General features: G+C 38.6%; 1 protein-coding gene across 2 annotated transcripts in view; it reads left to right on the forward strand.

Annotated features, from left to right (window-relative positions):
- LOC133623331 (dihydropyridine-sensitive L-type skeletal muscle calcium channel subunit alpha-1-like) overlaps positions 1–23,461 on the forward strand; it is a 46,820-nt gene that overhangs the window by 22,235 nt on the left and 1,124 nt on the right. Inside the window, exons 26-46 of one of the 2 annotated variants that reach the window (XM_061986539.2) lie at positions 504–662; positions 3,131–3,241; positions 3,324–3,407; positions 3,525–3,578; positions 4,905–4,952; positions 8,065–8,091; positions 8,183–8,308; positions 8,375–8,440; positions 8,497–8,588; positions 8,659–8,818; positions 8,897–9,024; positions 11,278–11,374; positions 13,664–13,766; positions 13,836–13,937; positions 17,741–17,874; positions 17,951–18,076; positions 18,143–18,351; positions 18,418–18,473; positions 21,850–21,896; positions 23,041–23,118; positions 23,188–23,461. The exon at positions 23,188–23,461 is cut by the window's right edge and continues 1,124 nt beyond it. In XM_061986539.2, coding sequence (XP_061842523.1) covers positions 504–662; positions 3,131–3,241; positions 3,324–3,407; positions 3,525–3,578; positions 4,905–4,952; positions 8,065–8,091; positions 8,183–8,308; positions 8,375–8,440; positions 8,497–8,588; positions 8,659–8,818; positions 8,897–9,024; positions 11,278–11,374; positions 13,664–13,766; positions 13,836–13,937; positions 17,741–17,874; positions 17,951–18,076; positions 18,143–18,351; positions 18,418–18,473; positions 21,850–21,896; positions 23,041–23,118; positions 23,188–23,436 — 2,256 coding nt within the window. In that variant the 3' untranslated portion in view covers positions 23,437–23,461. The remainder of the gene's footprint in view (positions 1–503; positions 663–3,130; positions 3,242–3,323; positions 3,408–3,524; positions 3,579–4,904; positions 4,953–8,064; positions 8,092–8,182; positions 8,309–8,374; positions 8,441–8,496; positions 8,589–8,658; positions 8,819–8,896; positions 9,025–11,277; positions 11,375–13,663; positions 13,767–13,835; positions 13,938–17,740; positions 17,875–17,950; positions 18,077–18,142; positions 18,352–18,417; positions 18,474–21,849; positions 21,897–23,040; positions 23,119–23,187) is intronic. The other variant, XM_061986548.2, reaches the window with a different exon arrangement.

A 23,461-nucleotide genomic window follows, 5' to 3' on the forward strand; every position in this document is an offset into this window, starting at 1 on the left:
TTTTTTAATTATTTTTTTTATCTGCATTATTTTTAGTAGTAAAAAATACAATTTGCCAATTTGAAGAAAAAGAACCGGGCAAAACGGTGGAACAGGTGTTAGTGCATGTGCCTCACAATACGAAGGTCCTAGGTTTGATCTCCAGGTTCGGGATCTTTCTGTGTGGAGTTTGCATGTTCTCCCCGTGACTGCGTGGGTTCCCTCCGGGTACTCTGGCTTCCTCCCACCTCCAAAGATATGCACTTGTGGATAGGTTGATTGGTAACACTAAATTGGCCCTAGTGTGTGAATGTTGTCTGTCTATCTGTGTTGAACCTGTGATGAGGTGGCGACTTGTCCAGGGTGTACCCCGCCTTCTGCCCGAATGTAGCTGGGATAGACTCCAGCACCCCCGTGACCCCGAAAGGGACAAGCAGTAGAAAATGGGTGGATGGATGGATGGATGGAAGAAAAAGAACCCTACTATTTATTTAATGATGATAATATGTATATTCTTCCTATAGCGGCAATGTGTGCAATACGCCTTGAAGGCTCGACCCCTGAGGTGCTACATTCCCAAGAACCCGTACCAGTACAGGGTCTGGTACATTGTCACCTCCTGCTACTTTGAGTACCTCATGTTCTTCCTCATCATGCTCAACACTTTGTGTCTGGGGATGCAGGTAGGTCAATAAATCGCACATTAAACACAGAGGCTGCTGGTAGCAAATTTTCAGTACCATTACAGCAGTGCTTCTCACTTACTTTCTATTACGCCCCCACGTAAGAATATAATTTGTCTATAAAATTGTTATAAGTACACTTCGACATAACATTGTATCCTTAATAAAATCAAAGAAAACAAAAAACAAATATAGGTCAACTTGCAACAATACAATTATTAAAATTGTTTTTTAGTCTAACCAAATAGAGAGATTAAAACCAAATGTATCCTTATCCTATGAATGTGTCTGTTACTACATTATATATATTGTACACTTGCAGTGTGTAAAACGTTGGAGGGTTTCACATTTTCTTTAGAGGGTTTTGTAGGCTATAACATTGACTCCCATCAGCCGCATTATTCAAGCATTTTCTATCATCTTTAGAATCCTTAAAAAATAAAAAATAAAACATGTGTTCTTGTCTCTCATGATGATTTTGAACAATAGGTAAAATTCCCAAAAAGTGCATTACACCTTTTGAGAATAAACCAGTTAGTAATTCAAGTACTTTTTTGGACAGTAATGAGTAACCGTAATAATTACTTGTTTAAAGTAATTTTCCCAACACCGCTAATAACACAAGAGGAGTAACAGGTCCACATTAACGTAGATACATGTTTGATGACATGAACGTGGTGTTAAAGGTGTTTATTAAACACGTTAAGGGAATATATATTCCATTCTTTCTTGAGAATTTTTGCTCATGCAAAATGTAACTAATAGGCTTTTATTTTTTTTAAATGTATTTCATTGTGATTAATCAAAATAATCCACAGCAACACAGGGATTATTATGAATATACATTTTAATTATTTAACAGTATTAGTAGTAGGCCTACTCTATTTAGAAAACTGGACTAAACAACTTTCCGGAATGACCTAAATCATTTTTAAAAAAAACATACAAAACCAAAACCAGTGAAGTTGGCACGTTGTGTAAATCATAAATAAAAACAGACTACAATAGTTTGCCAATCCTTTTCAACCTATATTCAACTGAATAGACTGCAAAGACAAGATACTTAATGTTCGAACTGGAAAACTTTATTTTTTGCAAATATTAGCTAATTTGGAATTTGATGCCTGCAACATGTTTCAAAAAAGCTGGCATAAGTGGCAAAAAAGACGAGAAAGTTGAGGAATGCTCATCAAACACTTATTTGGAAAATCCCACAGGTGAACAGGCGAGTGCCATGATTTGGTATAAAATCAGCTTCCATGAAATGCTCAGTCATTCACAAACAAGGATGGGGCGAGGGTCACCACTTTGTCAACAAATGCATGAGCAATTTGTCAAACAGTTTAAGAACAACATTTCTCAACAAGCTATTGCAAGAAATTTAGGGATTTCACCATCTACATTCCGTAATATCATTAAAAGGTTCAGAGAATCTGGAGAAATCACTGCAGGTAAGCGATGATATTACGGACCATCAATCGATCGGTGTGTAAAGGATATTTACCACATGGCTCAGGAACACTTCAGAAACCACTGTCAGTAACTACAGTTAGTCGCTACATCTGTAAGTTAAAACTCTACTATGCAAAGCGAAAGCCATTTATCAACAACAACCAGAAACGCCGCCAGCTTTGCTGGGCCCGAGCTCATCTAAGATAGACTGATGCAAAGTGGAAAAGTGTTCTGTGGTCTGACGAGTCCACATTTCAAATTGTTTTTGGAAACTGTGGACGTCGTGTCTTCCGGAACAAAGAGGAAAATAACCATCCGGACTGTTTTCGGCACAAAGTTCAAAAGCTGTCTCCCATTGAAAATGTGAAGCCTAAAATACCACAACAGAGACCCCGGACTGTTGAACAACTTAAGATGTACATCAAGCAAGAATGGGAAATAATTCCACCTGAAAGGTTTTAAAAATTGGTCTCCTCAGTTCCCAAACGTTTACTGAGTGTTGTTAAAAGGAAAGGCCATTGTTTTAAAAATGCCCCTGTGCCAACTTATTTGCAATGTGTTGCTGCCATTAAATTCTAAGTTAATGATTATTTGCAAAAAAAAAAAAGTTTCTCTGTTTGAACATTAAATATCTTGTCTTTGCAGTCCATTCAATTGAATATAAGTTGATAAGAATTTGTAAATCATTGTATTCTGTTTTTATTTACAATTTACACAACTTGCCAACTTCACTGGTTTTGGGTTTTGTACATGTATTGCGCGCCACATTTTTATTTATGAACTAATTTGCAGTATTTTGCAGTAAATACAAATTTTGGGTTTGTTTGTGTAGCTTCAAGTTAAATAAAGTTTGTATTCAGCTACTCTTACCTACAGCTGGGCTCAAATGTTTTCATAAGCTGCGCACATTTTTTGTGTACCTGTTGAATAATGTCTATGAACTGGAAAAGCTGTAAGAAGTTGTCTTCTACGGAACAATCTTTATTGTCCTTTCTGTTCCGTCATTTGTGCAACAGCACTGTAACCAGTCAGACCATGTGACCAAGCTGTCTGACACACTGAACTTGATCTTCACTGTGCTCTTCACCGTGGAGATGATTCTCAAGCTCATGGCCTTCAAAGCAAAGGTAAAACTTGTTTTGGCAAACGTGAGTCCAGTCCGTCAGGGGTCCTGTTGTTGTCATGAGTGTGTTGCATCTGTCTGCACAGGGTTACTTTGGAGACCCCTGGAACGTGTTCGACTTCATCATTGTCATTGGCAGTGTTGTTGATGTCATCCTCAGCGAAGTGGACGTGAGTACCCACCCTTTTGTAATATGATAGTCATTTCAGGACTTGAATATGAGCTTCCCTGGCAGCAAGACTGTATGTGTTAGACTTCAAATAATTGTATTCAATGCTCTGACCCAGACAAGTGTAACCGTGGCCCAGAATGGTGCCAGCACATCTAGCTCACAGAACATGGTCAGTACTGTCATGGGCCATCCCCAACCTCACTGCGACCACCATAATCATATTTCCTCTCTTCTGTGACTGTCCTCTACAGCAGTGTTTTTCAACCTTTTCTGAGCCAAGGCACATTTTCTTCATTGAAAAAATTCTTAGGCACACCACCAGCAGAAAACATTAAATAATGAAACTCAGTAGCCGATATTGACAATAAAAAGTCGTTTTCGCAATTGTTGGATATGACTTAAACCATAACCAACCATGCATATTGGCAATATAGCTCTTGTCTCAAAGTAGGTGTAATGTCACGACCTGTCACATCACGCTGTGACTTATTTGGAGTTTTTGGGTGTTTTCCTGTGTGTAGTGTTTTAGTTCTTGTCTTACGCTCCTTTTTTGGTGGCTTTTCCTCTTTTGTTGGTATTTTCCTGTTGCAGTTTCATGTCTTCCTTGAACGCTATTCCCCGCACCTGCTTTGTTTTCGTAATCAAGACTATTTAAGTTTTGCGGACGCTATCTTTCTTTGTGGGGACATTGTTGAGTGCCATGTCATGTACAGATGTACTTTGTGGACGCCGTCTGCTCCGCACGCTGTAAGTCTTTGCTGTCGTCCATCTTTCTGTTTTTGTTTACTTTGCAGCCAGTTCAGTTTTAGTTTCGTTTTGCATAGCCATCCCGAAGCTTCAATGCCTTTTCTTAGCGGCACTCGCCTTTTGTTTATTTTTGGTTTAAGTGTTCGATACCTTTTTACTTACACGCTGCCTCCCGCATATTGTGATCACGACAAACCATGTTCCCGACATCTACAAAGCAATTAGCTACCTGCTGCCACCTACTGATATGGAAGAGTGTTACACGGTTACTCTGCCGAGCTCTAGACAGCACCGACACTCAACAACGGCACATTTGCGGATTATAATTACTGGTTTGCAAAAAATATTTTTAACCCAATTAGGTGAAATTACATAATCTCCCACGGCACACCAGACTGTATCTCACGGCACACTAATGTGCCGCGGCACAGTGGTTGAAAAACACTGCTCTACAGAATCATCTTTGTCACCAAACACTCCATTATTGTTATGTGCAATGCCCGTGTGTGCCCATTAAAGAGAGCACAGCATTGATTGGAGTTTTTATGCCACGATTTCTCTGACCACTTCACCGCATTTTCCTCATCTTTCGCCCACAACACACGCTGTTCAGTAGATTGAGACCTGATAATGTCACCACTTTCTCGCTCTCCTTCTTCCTATGCTTTTGCGTTCTGTTGTCTTTTTCCTCTCCAACACACTTTCTTTCCACAAAGCATCTCACTTCTCTTCTGTTTATTGTTCACAGAGCGCCCTAGCTGCCAGTGGAGGACTGTACTGTCTCCAAGGCTGTGCTGTAAATATCTCATTACCACTCCACTGTATTGTGTTGCATGAGCATGCTGTGTCATTGTGAGCATTCCACTGCCTTCTCTACTTTCTACCTTATGTAGTGAACCAACACAATGTTTTGTTGTCTCGCAGTAAGACTTGAAAAAAGGGCCAAGCTCATCATTGAGCACACAGAAGTCTTAATAATGCACAGCCAGAGGTGGGTAGTGTTGCCAAAAATTGTAAGACTACCGTTACTTTAGAGCAGGCATATTAAACTAAATTGTTTGGGGCCACATTTCCAGAAAGAGGAATACCAGAGGGCTGGACTTCTCTCTTCACAATGAGTCTTATTTTGTATATTCCAGAGAACCAGCGTCCTCTGCAGTAGACATTTGTTTTTGGTCTACTTCTTTTGTCAGAGTTACAGGAGCCCTCTGTTGTTTCCAAGGACCTTCTGCAAAAAAACTAGTCAAAGACCATCTCTGACAATTTTTAAGAATGTGCTACAAAACGTTTTTTTGAACTGAATTCACGGGCCACCCGTTGAATAACCCATATGATTATAGGCTCCAGCACCCCCGCGACCTCGAGAGGGTCAAGCGGTACAAAAATGAATGGATGGATGAACCTTGAGGAACACCACTAGTATAACTAAAGAAGTTGAACAAATGAATACTGACTGCATCTGAAGTAAACAAGCAACACTTTAATTACATAAGTCACATTACGAAAAAAAAATAGTTACTGCCAAAAGGGAGAGGACATAAAGGGGTGCCTTAAGGAACGCCTCAGTTATGTAAATCAAGTTTTTCTACTTAACAGGAGCACCATGGTTTTTTTTTCGAAATTTGCTACAAAATAGTTTGTCTACCAAGTTTTGAACTGATCACGGAGGCCGGTATGGTGTCATTCCTGGGCCGGGTTTTGCTCCCGGGCCGCCAGTTGAATAGCTTGCTTTAGAGTAATGTGACTCAATAAAAAGTAAAAACTAGTCATTCAAATAATTACTTGACTAAGAGTGAGTATTCAGTGAAAAAAATACTCAAGTACTGAGTAACTAAGGAGTAAGTTCTGCTTTATTTAATTACTATTTTGTGCATGCATGCGAGAGTGCTACTGTTATAAGTCATAGAGGTATTCGAAAAGAACATGATCTATTAATGCCTTTTGACATATCAGAGCCATTTAATGATGACTTGACATTAAATTCTTACATAAGGCTCCTTTAAGTAAAAGTATGTTGAATTAAAACTACGCTGATAAGTACAATTTATCCAAAAAGTTACTTAAGTAAATGTAACGGAGTAAATGTAGTGCATTACTACCCACTTCTGTGTACAACATGAAACTGTTAATGCATTAACCAACATTTATGTACAATTGTGCATGACAGAGAGTTTGTAGATGTTCTTCAAATTGTGTGTGAAGTTGTTAAAATTCTAAAAAATTTCAAATTTGGAAAAAATCCCAAGAATATCCAGGAAAAAAAATCTGGAAATTTCCAAATTGGTAAATGTGTGTCTATATTGGTCCCTTGTTTATCATGGTTTACTGGTGCCAGACATGACGAATAGTAAACGATTCCGAATTGCCGCATAGAAGGAATATTATCAATAAATTAAATATTTTCATAGTTACAGCATAAACTGTTTACAACCTTTTAAACAAGTTTTTTAACATTATTAGAGCCCTCCTAACATGAAATAACACCCAAATAGTCACCTTTGCACTAATTTCATTTTAGTGTGTTCTACTGTAGGTTACAGTACTTTGCTGTCTTCCTTGCTGTGGCCGTCACCCGGCCACTACAACACGGCCACGACGTGGAAATACTTTGTCACATCTTGGGTCATTTCTTTAAGTTAGAACTGGGCGTTCACGTGTGAAACCAACGGCGTAAGTTGTTCTGCAAAAACTTGGTCAACAGTCACAGCTACAATCAATTTCTTTGTTGTTAGCATTCCGTGTTGTTAGCATTGCATATCTCCGTTGTTGATCCACATCGCTCCAGCCAAAGCTGTTTATTGATGTCGAAGATGAAGTGCATTAAAAGAGTTCATCTCCACTTCGCATTACCCAGAGTGCGGATGGCTGAGAGCAGTCTTGTTAGCAATGATGGCGATCTGAATCACATCCAGTTTTGGTCAGGCTTGCGTCTCGTCTTTTGCATCAAAGACTCATTAATGTGGAGATGCGTTATTGATGAGGCATGAGTTGGAGATGAGGTCCATCAAAAATTTGCTCTGACAAAAGTTGGTCAACGTCATGGTCGCAGTGTAGATAGCGCCAAGATTAACCACCGTGTTGTTAGCATTGTCACCCTTAACCTGGAAATTTTTTGCTATCAAATTAAAGCATAACAATTAGCCGAAAGACAGCTGGGGCACGCTTAAATTGAGGCACCACTGTATTTGCATTCTAACTCTAACTAAACCAGTGGTTCTTAACCTGGGTTCGATCGAACCCTAGGGGTTCGGTGAGTCGGCCTCAGGGGTTCGGCGTAGCCTCCGCCACGGAGGTAAAGAAACATCCGACTTATCGTGTAAATAAAAACTTCTCCCTATCAGCGTATTATAGATACCCCCAAACAATGTTCCCTCTAATTTTCCATCTGATTTGCAGGTTTTTTGATTGATTGATTGAAACTTTTACTAGCAGATTGCAAAGGAAGAGGATACACAGTACAGTTTACACAGTACAGTACATATTCCGTACAATTGACCACTAAATGGTAACACCCCAATAAGTTTTTCAACTTGTTTAAGTCGGGGTCCACGTTAATCAATTCATAGTAATGTGTGTAAGGTGTGTAATTTGTTGTGAGTTTATGAACTGTGTTGGTTTTGTTCTTTGAACAAGGTGATGTTCATGCACGGTTCATTTTGTGCACCAGTAAAAAAACATACGACTTTTTCTTGAATTTGAAAAAAATATATATATATATTTTTTTCACTAAAGAAGGGTTCGGTGAATGCGCATATGAAACTGGTGGGGTTCGGTACCTCCAACAAGGTTAAGAACCACTGAACTAAACTATAGTAAAACAATGCATTTGATCAACAAATAGTAGTCATGTGCATCATTTGATCACCTCCAAAGCTTTAATGTGTAACTGTCTCTTCTACATTTTGCAGGACACGAATCCCATGCAAGCAATCGCAGTAAGCTGCCACTTTTCTATCATAATTCCATCTTTTGTTCCTCATTTGCATATCTTTTCTTTTCAATAAATTAATGTTTGCTTGTCCCCAGGCCTCGGAGAACGCTTCAGTTTCTATCACGTTTTTCCGACTCTTCCGAGTCATGCGTCTGGTCAAGCTGCTGAACCGTTCTGAGGGCATCCGTAACCTCCTGTGGACTTTCATCAAGTCCTTCCAGGTTTTTCCTCTTTTGTTTTCAAAGCTCAAGACTCACCGGCTAACTTGTCTTCTCTGTTGCCTTCAGGCTCTTCCTCACGTGGCTCTGCTCATTGTGATGCTCTTCTTCATCTACGCTGTCATCGGGATGCAGGTATGCTTTTAAGCGGTCTTTTATCCAGCATCACAACCTAACAAACATCCTTTCAGATTTTCGGGAAGATAGCCTTAGTGGACGGCACGGAAATCCACCGCAACAATAACTTCCAGACATTCCCTCAAGCGGTTCTCATGTTGTTCCGGTGAGTTCTCAATCAAAGCTTTTCAGTTACGAGTGAGCCAAGATGTCACCGTGGTTAAATTATAATGCAGGTGTGCTACTGGAGAAGGTTGGGAGGAAGTCATGATGGCATCTATGTACGGGAAGAAGTGTGACCCCAAGTCTGACTTCCTGCCTGGAGAGGAGCACACCTGTGGCTCCAACTTTGCAGTCTTCTACTTTCTCAGCTTCTACTGCCTCTGTGCCTTCTTGGTCAGCAATATGCATTTTTACTTTACTGTACTTGTTGTGTTAGTGGATAACTTTCTTTTTCAATTCTGTGTCCTGCAGATCCTCAACCTGTTTGTTGCTGTCATCATGGACAATTTTGACTACTTGACACGTGATTGGTCTCTGCTTGGTCCACACCACCTGGATGAGTTTAAAAAGATCTGGGCTGAATATGATCCAGAAGCCACGTAAGCCAGAATACCTTTTAAAGTAAATTAGAATATCTTTGAAAAGTTCATTTATTTGATTAGTTCTATTTAAAAAAGTCTCAAGTTCTATAGCAGGGATGTCCAAACTGTTTTCAGCAAAAATTTAAATATGCAGCTGTCCCTTTGATACATTTTGCACTTTAAAGATACTGAAACACAATGTAGGTCAATCAATACATTCTAGAGCAGGTGTGTCAGAATTGTTTTCATTGAGGGCCACATCCAAGTTATGGCTGCCCTCAGAGGGCCGTTTGTAACATTGAGTAATATGTATGAATACAAATCTATAATAAGTATTACACAATTGCTATGTATTTTTTCAACGTACAATGTATAAAGAAAAAACTGTGGACTTTACGGAAAAAAATAAATAAATGGCAGGTCAGTTGCCAGAAGTTCACCACAGGATTTACACAAAATATTGCTGTAATTGGAAAAACGGTACCACTGTTTCACCATGCAGTCTATGGATGTTATTTTACGGTATATTACTGTAAATGGAAAAACGGTACCACAGTGTTTTTTACGGTAAGGTTCTGGCAACTGAGCAACCATTTTTTTTACCGTAAAACATATTGTCATTTTTACAGTGTACAATTTGATGGATAATTTGCTTTGAAGTCATGCAGATATTTAAGTATTTATTTGTATTTTAACAAAAAAAATGTAATGTTATAAGAATACAATATTTGATTCTTTTTTAGATAATATTCTATTTTAAGAGCTATGCAATTGCATGCAGAACATGTATATGTTTAGTGCTGTCAAATGATTACAATTTTCAATCAGATGAATCACACTTTTGAATTTGTATTAGTCATTATTAATCATAGGTTATTAATCTATTGCATGATTTAAATGAACTTAAAAAAAGACCCAAAAATCTGACACCAATGCAATTTTATTTTCAGAATGTCATACAGGAACATTTTTTAGATGTTTTACTTGAATGCACATCATTTATTTATTCAAAACCTGCTAACATTTTTATTTAAAGTGTAGTCAGGGTTTATTTTAGAGTGAAATTTGCCAGCAAACACACCAGTTGGAGTCTCCTAACTCAACTTTGCACTGACGTATGCACTGACCTGATCACTGACCCTTGAGCCTCTCAGGTAACCAAATGTGTGATTAATCTGCATATACATGATTATTGTGAGCATTTTTTTGTGAGTAACCGCATGAGTTAACTCGTTAATTTTGGCGGCCCTGATTTTTTTTGTCAAAATGGAAGGAACAAATATATTTATTAAGAAAATATAAAGTACTTTATTGATGCATATTATTTCCAGGTTATCGCAGGCCATATAAAATGATGTGGTGGACCCCTGGCTCTTGAGTTCGACATCTTTGTACGAAACTATCTGAACAAAACATCCACAACTTAGCTTAGTGTCATAGCTAACAAAGCAAATTAGTGTAATATCTACTCTAGCCCCTTTGAGATATTTAATGTGTTCTTAGTATTATTCTTTACTAATACATTGCTATTATTAATAGTAGTAGTAGTTGTTTGTCAAATAAAACCTTTTAGAGCTTTAGCACACTTAAAAACTTGCCATATCTTGCAAGAAATGTGTACACATGTTCATCACGACAGGTTGCACGGATAATCTTCAAAGACCAGTGAGACCACATAAGTAAGACACATGGGTCATCTGCCATTTTGGTGGTCAAGTCTCATTTTCGGGGGAAACTGGGCCGTTCCGTTTAAATCTTGATTTTTTTTTTTGTGTTTGTGTAATGTTCTTATTTGGACCTGTTTATTTTGTCTGTAGAATGTGTCGCAAGCCAATAAAAAACAAGCATCGGGCCACAAATAGCCCCCGCTCCGCACTTTGGACACCCCTGTTCTATAGATTCCCTTACACTCAGAGTGAATTTTTTAAACAATGTATTTCTTCATAATTACAGCTAATAAAAGCAAAAAAATTCAGTATGTCATCAAATTTGAAACCTTTTTTAAAAAGTTGCACCTGTGATGGACCCATTTATGAAGTCATACTTATTTGAGTCTAAACAACCTGCCTTTGGTTATAAAGGGGTTCATTGAACTGGAAATAAAAATGTGAGTTTTAACAGAAGACACTAAGATTTATTTTTTTAATGAAATGACTTCATAAAGTAAATTACTATGGCTTCCGTTGTAACTTTAATGACAACACAATTGAACAACTATTTTACACCTTAAAGTGGTGTAGTTGGGTATAAAGTGTTTGTGTGATCTACTAGAGGGAGAATTAAACATCTGGATGTGGTGACGCTGCTACGACGCATTCAACCTCCGCTGGGCTTTGGCAAGTTCTGCCCTCATCGAGCAGCCTGTAAGGTAATCTCATGGAGACACACTTGAATACACTCAGTTAAAGGATTTACAGACCATACAAACCTAGACTGTCTGTTCAAAAATTGGATATAATTGAATAAAATTTAGGCTTTTTAATGTATATTTAACAAGTACCTTTAATTATTCAATCATTTAATTAAGTATTTCAATATTTAATTAATATTTAATTTGTTATTTTATTTCAGGATTAAATCATTGTTTGTCATAATTTTATTGGTTTTTAAATCTGATTAATTCTTTAGTCATTCAATTAATCACTAATTATTAGGCGAGGCGTGCCACATTAAATCATGGGGTGTGCCAATTTAAATGACATAGCGTACCAGATTAAACGACGTGGCGTACAAGATTAAATGATGTGGCGTACCAGATTAAACAATGGGCGTTCCACGTTAATAATGTGGCATGCCAATTTAAAGGACGTAACGGGCCACTTTATACGACGTGACATGCCACTTTAAATGAAGTGGCGTGCCACTTTGATTGAGGTGGCGATCCACATTAAACAATGTGGGGGTCCACTTTTAATGACGTGGTGGGACAGTTTGATGATGAGGCGTGCCACCTTAGATGATGAGGCGTGCCACCTTGAATGACGTAGCATGCCACATTAATGATGTGGCGTAACACATTAAATGACGTAGCGGACTACATTAAACAACGTGGTGTGCCACTTTAATTTACATTGCGAGTCACATTAATGACGTGGCCTGCCGATTTAAATGACGTGGCGGGCCATAATAAACAATGTAGTGGGCCAGATCCGCCCCCCGCGCCTTGCCTTTGACACCTGTGGTGTAGCAACTAAAGTAGAAGAATGCAATGAAGTTGCCAGAGGTCTTTCCACACTTTTAGACCGCAGATATTGACCAGTAGTCTTCCGCTTCTCTGGTGGACAAATGGAAGTGCTATAACCAATCAGGTGTTAGGATCCGCCAACTGACTTTAATGGGTGAATTTGACAGACGAAATTAATTCATGAAGCGCACACGTTCATGAAATAATTAAATTAATTATATAATTATTAACATAACATAATTAAAATATTAAATAATCATTAAATAATTATGTATATTCAATTCCAATTATAATTAATTATTGACATATTTAAGTAAGTATTTATTTAATTTTGTCCCATTTGACACTGTGTATACTAGGGTTGTATGGTATACCGGTATTGGTATAGTACCGCGATACTAATGAATCGTTCGTACGTTTAAAAAAAATTTATATTATGTTTGTAAACTCAGGAAATATGTCCCTGGACTTTGAATATGACCAATGTATGATCCTGTAACGACTTGGTATCGGATTGATACCTACATCCAGGGGCGCCGAAAAGGGGGGGTAAAGGAGACGGATTCTAGGGGCTCATGATGGAGGGGGGCCCAGAGAGGCCCCTAATGATGATGAAATTATAATACAGAAAAAATAATGACACTGTGTTGGGGGCCCTGTAAAGATTCTTTTCATGGGGCCCAAAATCCCTAGCGGCGCCCCTGCCTACATCTGTGGTATCATCCAAAACTAATGTAAAGTATCAAACAACAGAAGAATAAGTGATTATTACATTTTAACAGAAGTGTAGATAGAACATGTTAAAAGAGAAAATAACCAGATATTAACAGTAAATGAAAAAATAGATTAATAATCCATTTTCTACCAATTGTCCTTAATAATGTTGACAAAATAATAGAATGATAAATGACATAATATGTTACTGCATACATCAGCAGACTAAATTAGGAGCCTTTGTTTGTTTACTTACAACTAAAAGACAAGTTGTCTTGTATTTTCACTATTTTATTTAAGCACAAACTTGCGATAAGAAACATATGTTTAAAGTACCGTAAGATTTTTTGTTAAAATAAAGCCAATAATGCCATTTTTTGTGGTCCCCTTTATTTAAAAAACTATCGAAATAAATCGAAATACTTTTTTGGTACAGGTACCAAAATAGTGGTATCGGGACAACACTAGTGTATACTGTACATATACTCCTGAGAACCAGCGTCCGCCACAGTGGACATTTGTGATTCACATAAGAGGGCTATTTTATTATTATTATTTTTTTACTTTCTTTAAAAGCAACACCTCAATGGATAAATATCAATCAAAAATATCGATACAAATGCCTTTATTTAGTGTTTATTGTGTCTGACTTGAGCTCAAATCACCTCCAATAGTGTTTTCTTTAAGTAAATTCCCAATTCTGATGACAATATTTGCCATTTGAATGAATATGACGTTGATAATACTGTCTGTACTCAGCGATTAGTTGGCATGAACATGCCTCTCAACAGCGACGGCACCGTCACCTTCAACGCCACCCTCTTTGCTCTGGTCCGCACTGCACTCAAGATCAAGACAGAAGGTCGAGAATTGTCAACATCAGATTTTTTATTGTTCTTTCTGAAGTTACTGTTTGCTGTCCTCTGAGCAGGAAACTTTGAGCAGGCCAATGAGGAGCTGCGAGCCATCATTAAGTCCATCTGGAAGCGTACAAGCATGAAGCTGTTGGACCAGGTCATCCCCCCTATTGGAGGTCAGTGCACCAATAATAATAATAATAATAATAATAATAATAACTAGATGAGGCAATTCCTGAAGGAATTGCGTGTGAATGCTCCAATGCTGAAGTTGAAGTGAAATGCTAACAGAATGTACGTAGTATGAATGTAAGAAGAGTTTGAATTTCCAGGAAAACTGGAATTTGGTTTAGAACTTGTGAAAGTGTTAGTTTGAATGCCCAGGGTGGGTGGAATATGTTAATGTTGGAATGGTTTGAATAGATTGAAAAATGTGGGAATTGTGCAACTTAGAAAAATTGACAATTCATTTTGAATGGGGAAAATGTCCCTGAAAACTGGGAATTCTTGGAAATTCGGGAATTTTTAAAAATTGTTGAAGGAGAGCACACAATTTTGAACAGGCTGAATATTTTGGAGTTGGGACGGTTTGAATCGGATGAAAAATGTAGGAATTGTGGAACTTTGAAAAATGTCCCATTCATTTCAATGGGAATTTCATGGAAATTTCGGGAAAAGCGGGAATTTTTTGGAAAATGTTAAAAGACTTGAATGTTCTTAATCAGTGATTGGTGTTGGAATTTTTCAAATCGGTCGAGCAATGTTGAAGTAGTAATGTCTGTGTTTACTAACAAGACATCATGGCGGAGCCGAAGCCGAGTTTCTTAACATGGAGATATTCTCACTACTTTTCTTTTGTCGAGCACAAAGAAAAGAACATTTTAGTTAAATGTAAGTTGTGTCTTGGATCAAAGATCCTATCTACTGCCCAAAACAGCAATTAAAATCTGCTGAAACAGCTACAAAAGCAACATGCTTGGACGAAGCTAGTAAAGAGAGACACACTTCACCTAAGGATTTTAACGGAGGGACTGCTAGCCAAGACAACATTGATAGAGCCATTGCAGCGTATCTGCTAGAAGACATGCAGGCTATTTCTACAGTGAGTTACCCGCTTTCAGGCAGCTAATTAGCATGATAGCGGGCGTCAAACGGCAAATGGCACGAAAACATTTTCCAAGTTCCTGGACACAGTGGACAGTGAGTACATAAAAAAGGAAAGCGAGCTAAAGAAGACACTCCAAACTCTGCCTCTGTTCATCATTCAGCACTGAAAGTACACACACGCTGTCAATTCTCTTATATACTCTTTCATTCTGGACTTCTAGAGCGTTTGATTATCACATCACTCTAAATGTATAGACTATAAAGTTCACAAACATAAAGAGGAATCCTAGTGGGCCAGGCCAATCTTTCCTTTTCTCTAAACTAAAACTGGGGAAATGCGTAGAGTGTTCTGGGCTTCACTGAAGACATGATTTTATTTCACAATTCCTTGAGAGAAAAAAAGGCCTGGTTAGGCGTGTGTATAGCAGTATGTGTGCTGTATATAGTGACATGACATATACCGTATTTTTTTCAGTTTTTTTTCATAGTTTGGCTGGGGTTGCGACTTATACTCAGGAGCGACTTATGTGTGAAATTATTAACACATTACCGTAAAATATCAAATAATATTATTTAGCTCATTCACGTAAGAGACTAGACGTATAAGATTTCATCGGATTTAGCGATTAGGAGTGACAGATTGTTTGGTAAACATAACAGCATGTTCTATATGTTATAGTTATTTGAATGACTCTTACCATAATATGTTACGTTAACATACCAGGCACGTTCTCAGTTGGTTATTTATGCGTCATATAACGTATACTTATTCAGCCTGTTGTTCACTATTCTTTATTTATTTTAAATTGCCTTTCAAATGTCTATTCTTGGTGTTGGGTTTTATCAAATACATTTCCCCCAAAAATGCGACTTATACTCGAGTGCGACTTATATATGTTTTTTTCCTTCTTTATTATGCATTTTCGGCCCGTGCGACTTATACTCCGGAGCGACTTATACTTCGGAGCGACTTATACTCCGAAAAATACGGTAATCATGTCATGTGTGCCTTCCTTGGGTGAAGCCAGGTTTACAGCTATGTTGTGAGATGTTGTTATTATGCGGTTTGTTACTTACTTATGTGGCAGCTATTTAAAATAGTTTTGTCAATTTGTTCTGGCCCAAAATAAATTGGCCCTTTGAAACATATCTTTGTCTTTGTGTGTTGTATGTAGACCACATTGCTTAGCAGAGTTCAGTGATGCAAATGCATGTCAAGTTGATCAACAGATTGTATTACTCTCCAGTGCAATAACAGTACTGAAATGAAGGCTAAAAGGGCAAAAAATTTAACTTAATTAAGTTACTAAATAGTTACTTTTCACAGTAATGCTTTTTTTTTTGGTGTAAGTAACTGAGTTAGTAACTGAGTTACTTTTGAAATAAAGTAACAATTAACTGTAACTAGTTACTGATTTTCAGTAACTAACCCAACACTGCTTATTAATGCCTTATTCTGCATGGCCTTATTATACAACAACCCGAACCCCAACCCCAACCCCAACCCTAACCCTAACCAAATAACTCTAAATTAAGTCTTTGTTACTTACAATATGTTCCCCTAGTGCAGGGGTCGGCAACCCGCGGCTCCGGAGCCGCATGCGGCTCTTTGATCACTCTGATGCGGCTCAGCAGCTTACTTGCTGAACCCCCCAATTTTCCCGTGAGACTTCCGAATTTCAGTGCCTCTCGCAGTAAACTCCCGGGATTAATATTCACCGATATTCACCCCTACGGCTATAATAAGGGCGTGCCATGATGGTACAACACTTGGCGCCCTCTACAATCTGTATTAACAGAGTGCCAGCCCAACACTTGTTAAACAATATACATCTTTTGCTTGCCCACATACGTGACAGCAAGGCATACTTGGTCAACAGCCACACAGGTTACACTGACGGTAGTCATATAAAACAACTTTAACACTCTTACTAATAATGCGCCACACTTTGAACCAAAACCAAACAAGAATGACAAACACATTTCGGGAGAACATCTGCACCTTAACACAACATAAACACAACAGAACAAACACCCAGAATCCCATGCAGCCCTGACTCTTCCGGGCTACATTATACACCCCTGCTACCACCAAACCCCGCCCCCACCCCTCTGTGCGTTGGTTGAGGTGGGCGGGGTTTGGTAGCGGGGGGTGCATAATGTATCCCGGAAGAGTTAGGGTTGCATGGGATTCTGGGTATTTGTCCTGTTGTGTTTATGTTGTGTTACGGTGCAGATGTTCTCCCGAAATGTGTTTGGCATTCTTGTTTGGTGTGGGTTCACAGTGTGGTGCATTATTAGTAAGAGTGTTAAAGTTTGTTTTTTTATACCGCCACCGTCAGTGTGAGCTGTGTGGTTGTTGACCAAGTATGACATGCTGTCACTTACGTTAGCAAAGCGGGAGCTCCATACGACGTGTGGCTGATCAGGCACGCTGACTGTAATGGGTGCTATATGTTGTACCATCACGGCACGCATGACGCTGACACGCGCCGTTAAATAAAAACCCGCGTGCCTCACCAGCTTTCAAATTCCACATAAAGGTGTGGGCAGCGTGTCTGAGACCCCTGGTTATACATAGCACAAAGCAAAAAAAAAAACTTTGTATGCAGTGTTATTTCATTTAAAATTTCAAAAAAAATTTGCGGCTCCCATTGTTTTCTATAATTTGTAAAACTGGTCAAAATGGCTCTTTGACTGGTAAAGGTTGCCGACCCCTGCCCTAGTGTCTAAATAATTCTTAATTAAGTCTTTGTTACTTAGAATATGTTCCCCATACGAAAGTGTTACTGCATTTTGGTGTAGAAAAGCATATGTGAATGCTTTGGAGCCTTCACACAATACTAATAATGGATGGTGCATTGATTTTCAGATGATGAGGTCACTGTCGGAAAATTCTATGCCACTTTCCTGCTCCAGGATTATTTGCGTAAGTTCCTCAAGCATCAGGAAGAATACTACGGCTACCGGCCCTCTCGGAAGAATGCCTCGGGCCCTGAGATCCAAGTAAGAAACCTCCATAATTCTTATCTTCCTTCGTGTTCCATCCCACATTAAACTCTTTCTCTGGTTAAACCTCCAGGCCGGTCTGAGGAGCATCGAGGATGAAGCCGTTTTAGAAATGCACAGGGCCATTTCTGGAGACCTGCAGAACGAGGAAGAGATGGACAGAGCCATGGAGGATGCTGGAGAAGAGCATATTTACCAGGTGAGGAAGCATGTGACCTGGCAACCAGGAAGGGAAAATGGAGTAACGACGCCAATACTTTTCCAGCGTACCCACGGCTTGTTTGGGAATCGCGTGGAGTCGTTTTCCGCTGAGAACGCCAACGCTCAGTCCCCAAAAATGACCAACCAGAGGCCTCTTAAGTTCATGGAAAACTACCCTGAGTCAGCACTTATCCCCTCCGCCATCGAGCCCGTGGCAGACCTTTTGCCAACCACGACGCCCAAAAATAACACCAACAACAACGCTTTTGCGGAGTGAGCCACACCCAACACAGAGATTAGATGGCCGGGAACATTTCTGATAATCTTCTTGCCTTTTAGCTTCCCGTCGGAAAGAGAAGGAAGTCCAGAAGATCTGAGTGAGGATGCAGAGCCAGGTACTGTGGCCATTATATTTGCCAATCACACATGACCCTGCTAATGTTAGCATGTTAGCATACTAACCCTAGCGTGCTAGCTTTTTCAGCTATTGCTCAGATTAATAAATGTTGGTATTTGATGTAAGTTAACTGATGCTAGCCTTGGGGAGGGGGGCTAATTTTGCAGGTATACACCTCAGACATATATTTTGGTCCTTGACGCAAGCTAACTGTTAGCTTTAGCATAATGATCTCTGCATATTGGCAAAGGGACAAGCGGTAGAAAATGGATGGATGGATGGATAGACATCCCAAATGAGATATTTTGGTACTTGACGCATGATAACATTAGCATGTAATCCATGTTAACATTAGAATGCTAAAATTGTTGGCAAGTTTTACAGGTATACACATCAAAATAATTTTGTACTTGAAGCATGCTAATGTTAGCATTTAATCATGCTACCTATTATGGCTTATTTTGCAAGTCTACACCTCAGAGTAATATATTTTCGTACTTGACGTATGCCTACTGTTAGAATGCTAATGTTAGCATTCTAGCTTTTTCAGGTATTGCTTCAGATATACCCCTCAGATTAATATATATTTGGTGCTTGACACAAGCTAACTGATGCTCGCTTTTTGGGGCTAATTTTTTGCAGGTATACACCTCAGACATATATTTTGGTACTTGACGCAAGCTAACTGTTAGTTTTAGCATGCTGATTTGCCTTGTCTATAAAATCCGCTACACCTTCCTGATACCGAAGTACATGTCAAACTACTTCCATAACGTAAATGACCGCCATAACCACAACACCAGGGGGAACTCCACTAACCACGTTAAACCCAGATTCCGATCTAACAAAGGTCTTAACTCATTCTCCTTCTATGCCACATCAATATGGAATGCGCTCCCAACAGGTGTAGAAGAAAGGGCATCTCTATCCTCCTTCAAAACCGCAATAAAAGTACACCTCCAGGCAACTTCAACCCTAAACTAACACCCTCCCCGGATTGTTAATAATCAAATGTAAATACTTTTTCTTATGCCTTCTGATCTCTCTCTCTCTCTCTCTCTCTCTCTCTATGTCCACTACTTGCTGTACATATCCTACTAAGTCAGACCTACACTGTTTCAATGTCCATTTCTCTGTTCTCAATTGTTGATGACTGAAGTGATGATAACAACCCCCCCCCCCCACACACACACACACACTCCCCGGATTGTAAATAATGCAAATAATTATATGTATATACTCTGATGATTATCTTGTGTGATCACTGTATTATGATGATAGTATATATCTGATAGTATATATAGACTTAGACTTAGACATTCTTTTTATTGTCATTCAAATTTGAACTGTTCAGTACAAATAAGAACAACATTTCGTTACATAAGCTCATGGTAGTGCAGGATACAAAAGTAATAAGGTGCATATATAAATAAATAAATAAATAGGTTACTGTACAGATAAATATATTGCACTTTTTCACATGATTCCATGTTTATGGATGTATATTATATTATCTTTTTTATTCCAGCAAGTTAATCCATTTTGGGGGGAGTTGAGGGGATAATTTAATTATGAAGCGATAGGGTTGAAGTTGCCTGGAGGTGTACTTTTATTGCGGTTTTGAAGGAGGATAGAGATGCCCTTTCTTTTACACAAGTTGGGAGCGCATTCTATATTGATGTGGCATAGAAAGAGAATGAGTTAAGACCTTGTTTTTCTGAGCCCTGGTCAGGCAGCGGCTTTTTGCGATCTCCTGGATAGGAGGAAGAGGAGTCTTAATGATCTTTTATTATTATCTATCTGTATCATGAATCAACTTAAACTTAGACTTAAACAAGTTGAAAAACGTATTCGGGTGTTACCATTTAGTGGTCAATTGTACGGAATATGTACTTCACTGTGCAACCTACTAATAAAAGTCTAAATCAATCAATCAATCAAAAAGCATATTGGCAAAGGGACAAGCGGTAGAAAATGGACGGATGGGCGGACATCTCAAAGTCAGATGTTTTGGTACCTAATGCATGTTAACTGTTAGTGTACTAAGTGTTAGCATGTAAACCATGTTAACATTAGCATGCTAACATTTTTGGATACTTTTACATGTTTACACCATAAAATAATTTATTTTTGTATTTGAAGCATGCTAACTGTTCGTATGCTAACATTAGCATTTAATCATGCTAACTTTAGTATGCTACCATTTTTGGCGAATTTCGCGGGGCTACACCTTAGTCATATATTTTCGTGCTTGACGTATGCTTACTGTTAGCATGCTTACTGTTAGCATTCTAGTTTTTTAAGTTATTTTTGAAGGTATACATACACCTCAGAGCCATATATTTTAGTATTTGACGCATGCCAACTATTAATATGTTAACGTGAGCGAGTAATCATGTTTACATAGCATACTAGCTTTTTTGGCTAACGTTGCAAGTATACAGTTATATATTTTGGTTTTTGATTGATTGATTGATTGAAACTTTTATTAGTAGATTGCACAGTACAGTACATATTCCGTACAATTGACCACTAAATGGTAACATCCGAATAAGTTTTTCAATTTGTTTAAGTCGGGGTCCAGGTAAATAAATTCATGGTACTTGACGCATGCGAACTGGTAGCATGCTTACATTAGTTAGCATGTAATCATGTTAACATTATCATGCTTGTTTTTGGGCTAATTTCAGTGTACACCTTGAAGTCATATATTTTCGTACTTGGTGTATGCTTACTGTTAGCATGCTAGCTGTTTTGGATAATTTTGCAGGTATGCACCTCAATCATGTATTTTTATACTTTGACACATGCTTGCTGTTAAACTATTTTTGAAGGTATACATCTCAGATTCAGATATCTTGGAACTTGACTTGATATATGATGCTTTTTGGCTGGCGTGCGATTAGCATTTGCCTTTCAGCATTCGAACGCAATTTCTACCAGAATTACTTTTTCTAGTTTCTAGGGATATTGCTGGAAAATGTCTATCATCAAAAGGCCAATACAAACAACTTTATACCTAAGCAGTTGGGACTAACACATTATATATACGTATATATATATACATATATATATATATATATATATACATATATATATATATATATATATATATATATATATATATATATATATATATATATATATATAACATTTATTGAACCAACAACAGTGTTTTATTACAAGCTAAGCTAACTTTACAAGAGTATATTGTTTAAATTCCCACAGTGTCTAGGCTGAGCAGAATATAATCTGCAAAAAGTCAGATTGTGAGGGCTGATATTAATGAAGTAGGGGCCCCAGATGTTTTATGTTCACTTGCTCTTTACTGTCAAAGACTGAATGAAATAAAATGTCATTCTTCCATCTTTTAGACAACCTCAACTCCTGGAACTTCACAGTAAGGACAGACAGAACACAGGTACTTTTTTCAAATAAATCCCAGAGTGGACGCAATGAAGCAGAGCCTACTAGTGTACGCTGTGTGCACTTTTATTAAGGGAGTTCACGTGTATTTTGGGTTCAGGGTTTTGGTTATGTAGTTACTGACAATGGGTTTCTGAAGTGTTCCTGAGCCCATGTGGTAATATCCTTTACACACTGATGTCGCTTGTTGATGCAGTACAGCCTGAGGGATTGAAGGTCACGGGTTTAGCTGCTTACGTGCAGTGATTTCTCCAGATTCTCTGAACCCTTTGATGATATTATGGACCGTAGATGGTGAAATCCCTAAATTCCTTGCAATAGCTAGTTGAGAAAGGTTTTTCTTAAACTGTTGAACAATTTGCTCACGCATTTGTTGACAAAGTGGTGACCCTCGCCTCATCCTTGTTTGTGAATGACTGAGCATTTCATGGAATCTACTTTTATACCCAATCATGGCACCCACCTGATCCCAATTTGCCTGTTCACCTGTGGGATGTTCCAAATAAGTGTTTGATGAGCATTCCTCAACTTTATCAGTATTTAATGGCACCTTTCCCAACTTCTTTGTCACGTGTTGCTGGCATCAAATTCTAAAGTTAATGATTATTTGCAAAAAAAAAAAAATGTTTATCAGTTTGAACATCAAATATGTTGTCTTTGTAGCATATTCAACTGAATATGGGTTGAAAATGATTTGCAAATCATTGTATTTCGTTTATATTTGCATCTAACACAATTTCCCAACTCATATGGAAACGGGGTTTGTACATAAAGAGAACTTGTTAGTGAAATGTTGGTGTTCTGGACGCTATTCATTTTCATTTTCTTTTATTCATTTATTTCAGGCAATGACATTAAAAAAAACAAGTTTGACAACATGTAATAATATAAATTAATATAATGCAAAAGGTAATGTACAGTATGTAAGCATGATGAACCAGTTTTGCCTGAAAGGGAGTGAGAAGAAGACAACTTATTTAATCCCACCCCCAGTTCTCCATTCAGTGATTATTATTATGGGTCCTTTAAGGTCGGGGTGCAGTTCTGGTTCTGGTTCAGGTTCTGATTGGGGTTGCTGTCCAAATGGTCAAATAATGTACTGACTTACAACGTATGTAAAGCAAACTTTTTCTTTGCAGTTCCCTTATGAGCCAACAAGGCTCAGCGACAGTCCAAGTGGCAGCTCCCATAGTGCTGCTGAGCAACTTGTCCAGGAGGTAAAAATCATCTCTTCTCTGTGAAATGACCTTTTGTCAGATGAAAAGTAAAAGATGCGTATTGTGAAGCAGGATCCTGAGGACGTACGCACCACTCTGGAGGACATCGAGGGCGTAGCTCGGGCTCTCCTCAAGCAACGCACTGTCAGAAAGACACGCCCCGTCCCCACGCCTCCTCCTCACACCCAGACCGAGGCCCCCCAGGAAGCACAGCGGCCAGATCCGGCTGTGAGGAGGAAGAGGCGTCCTGTTCCCAGCAGTCCCTCTGCTCGTGTCCAACATCCATCAGAGCTGCCTGAGGCTGACTCCAATGTTTAAAGGTCACGCGGACATGTTTGTGCAT

This window comes from Nerophis lumbriciformis, linkage group LG01 (genome assembly GCF_033978685.3).
Source record: "Nerophis lumbriciformis linkage group LG01, RoL_Nlum_v2.1, whole genome shotgun sequence".
NCBI lineage: Eukaryota > Metazoa > Chordata > Actinopteri > Syngnathiformes > Syngnathidae > Nerophis > Nerophis lumbriciformis.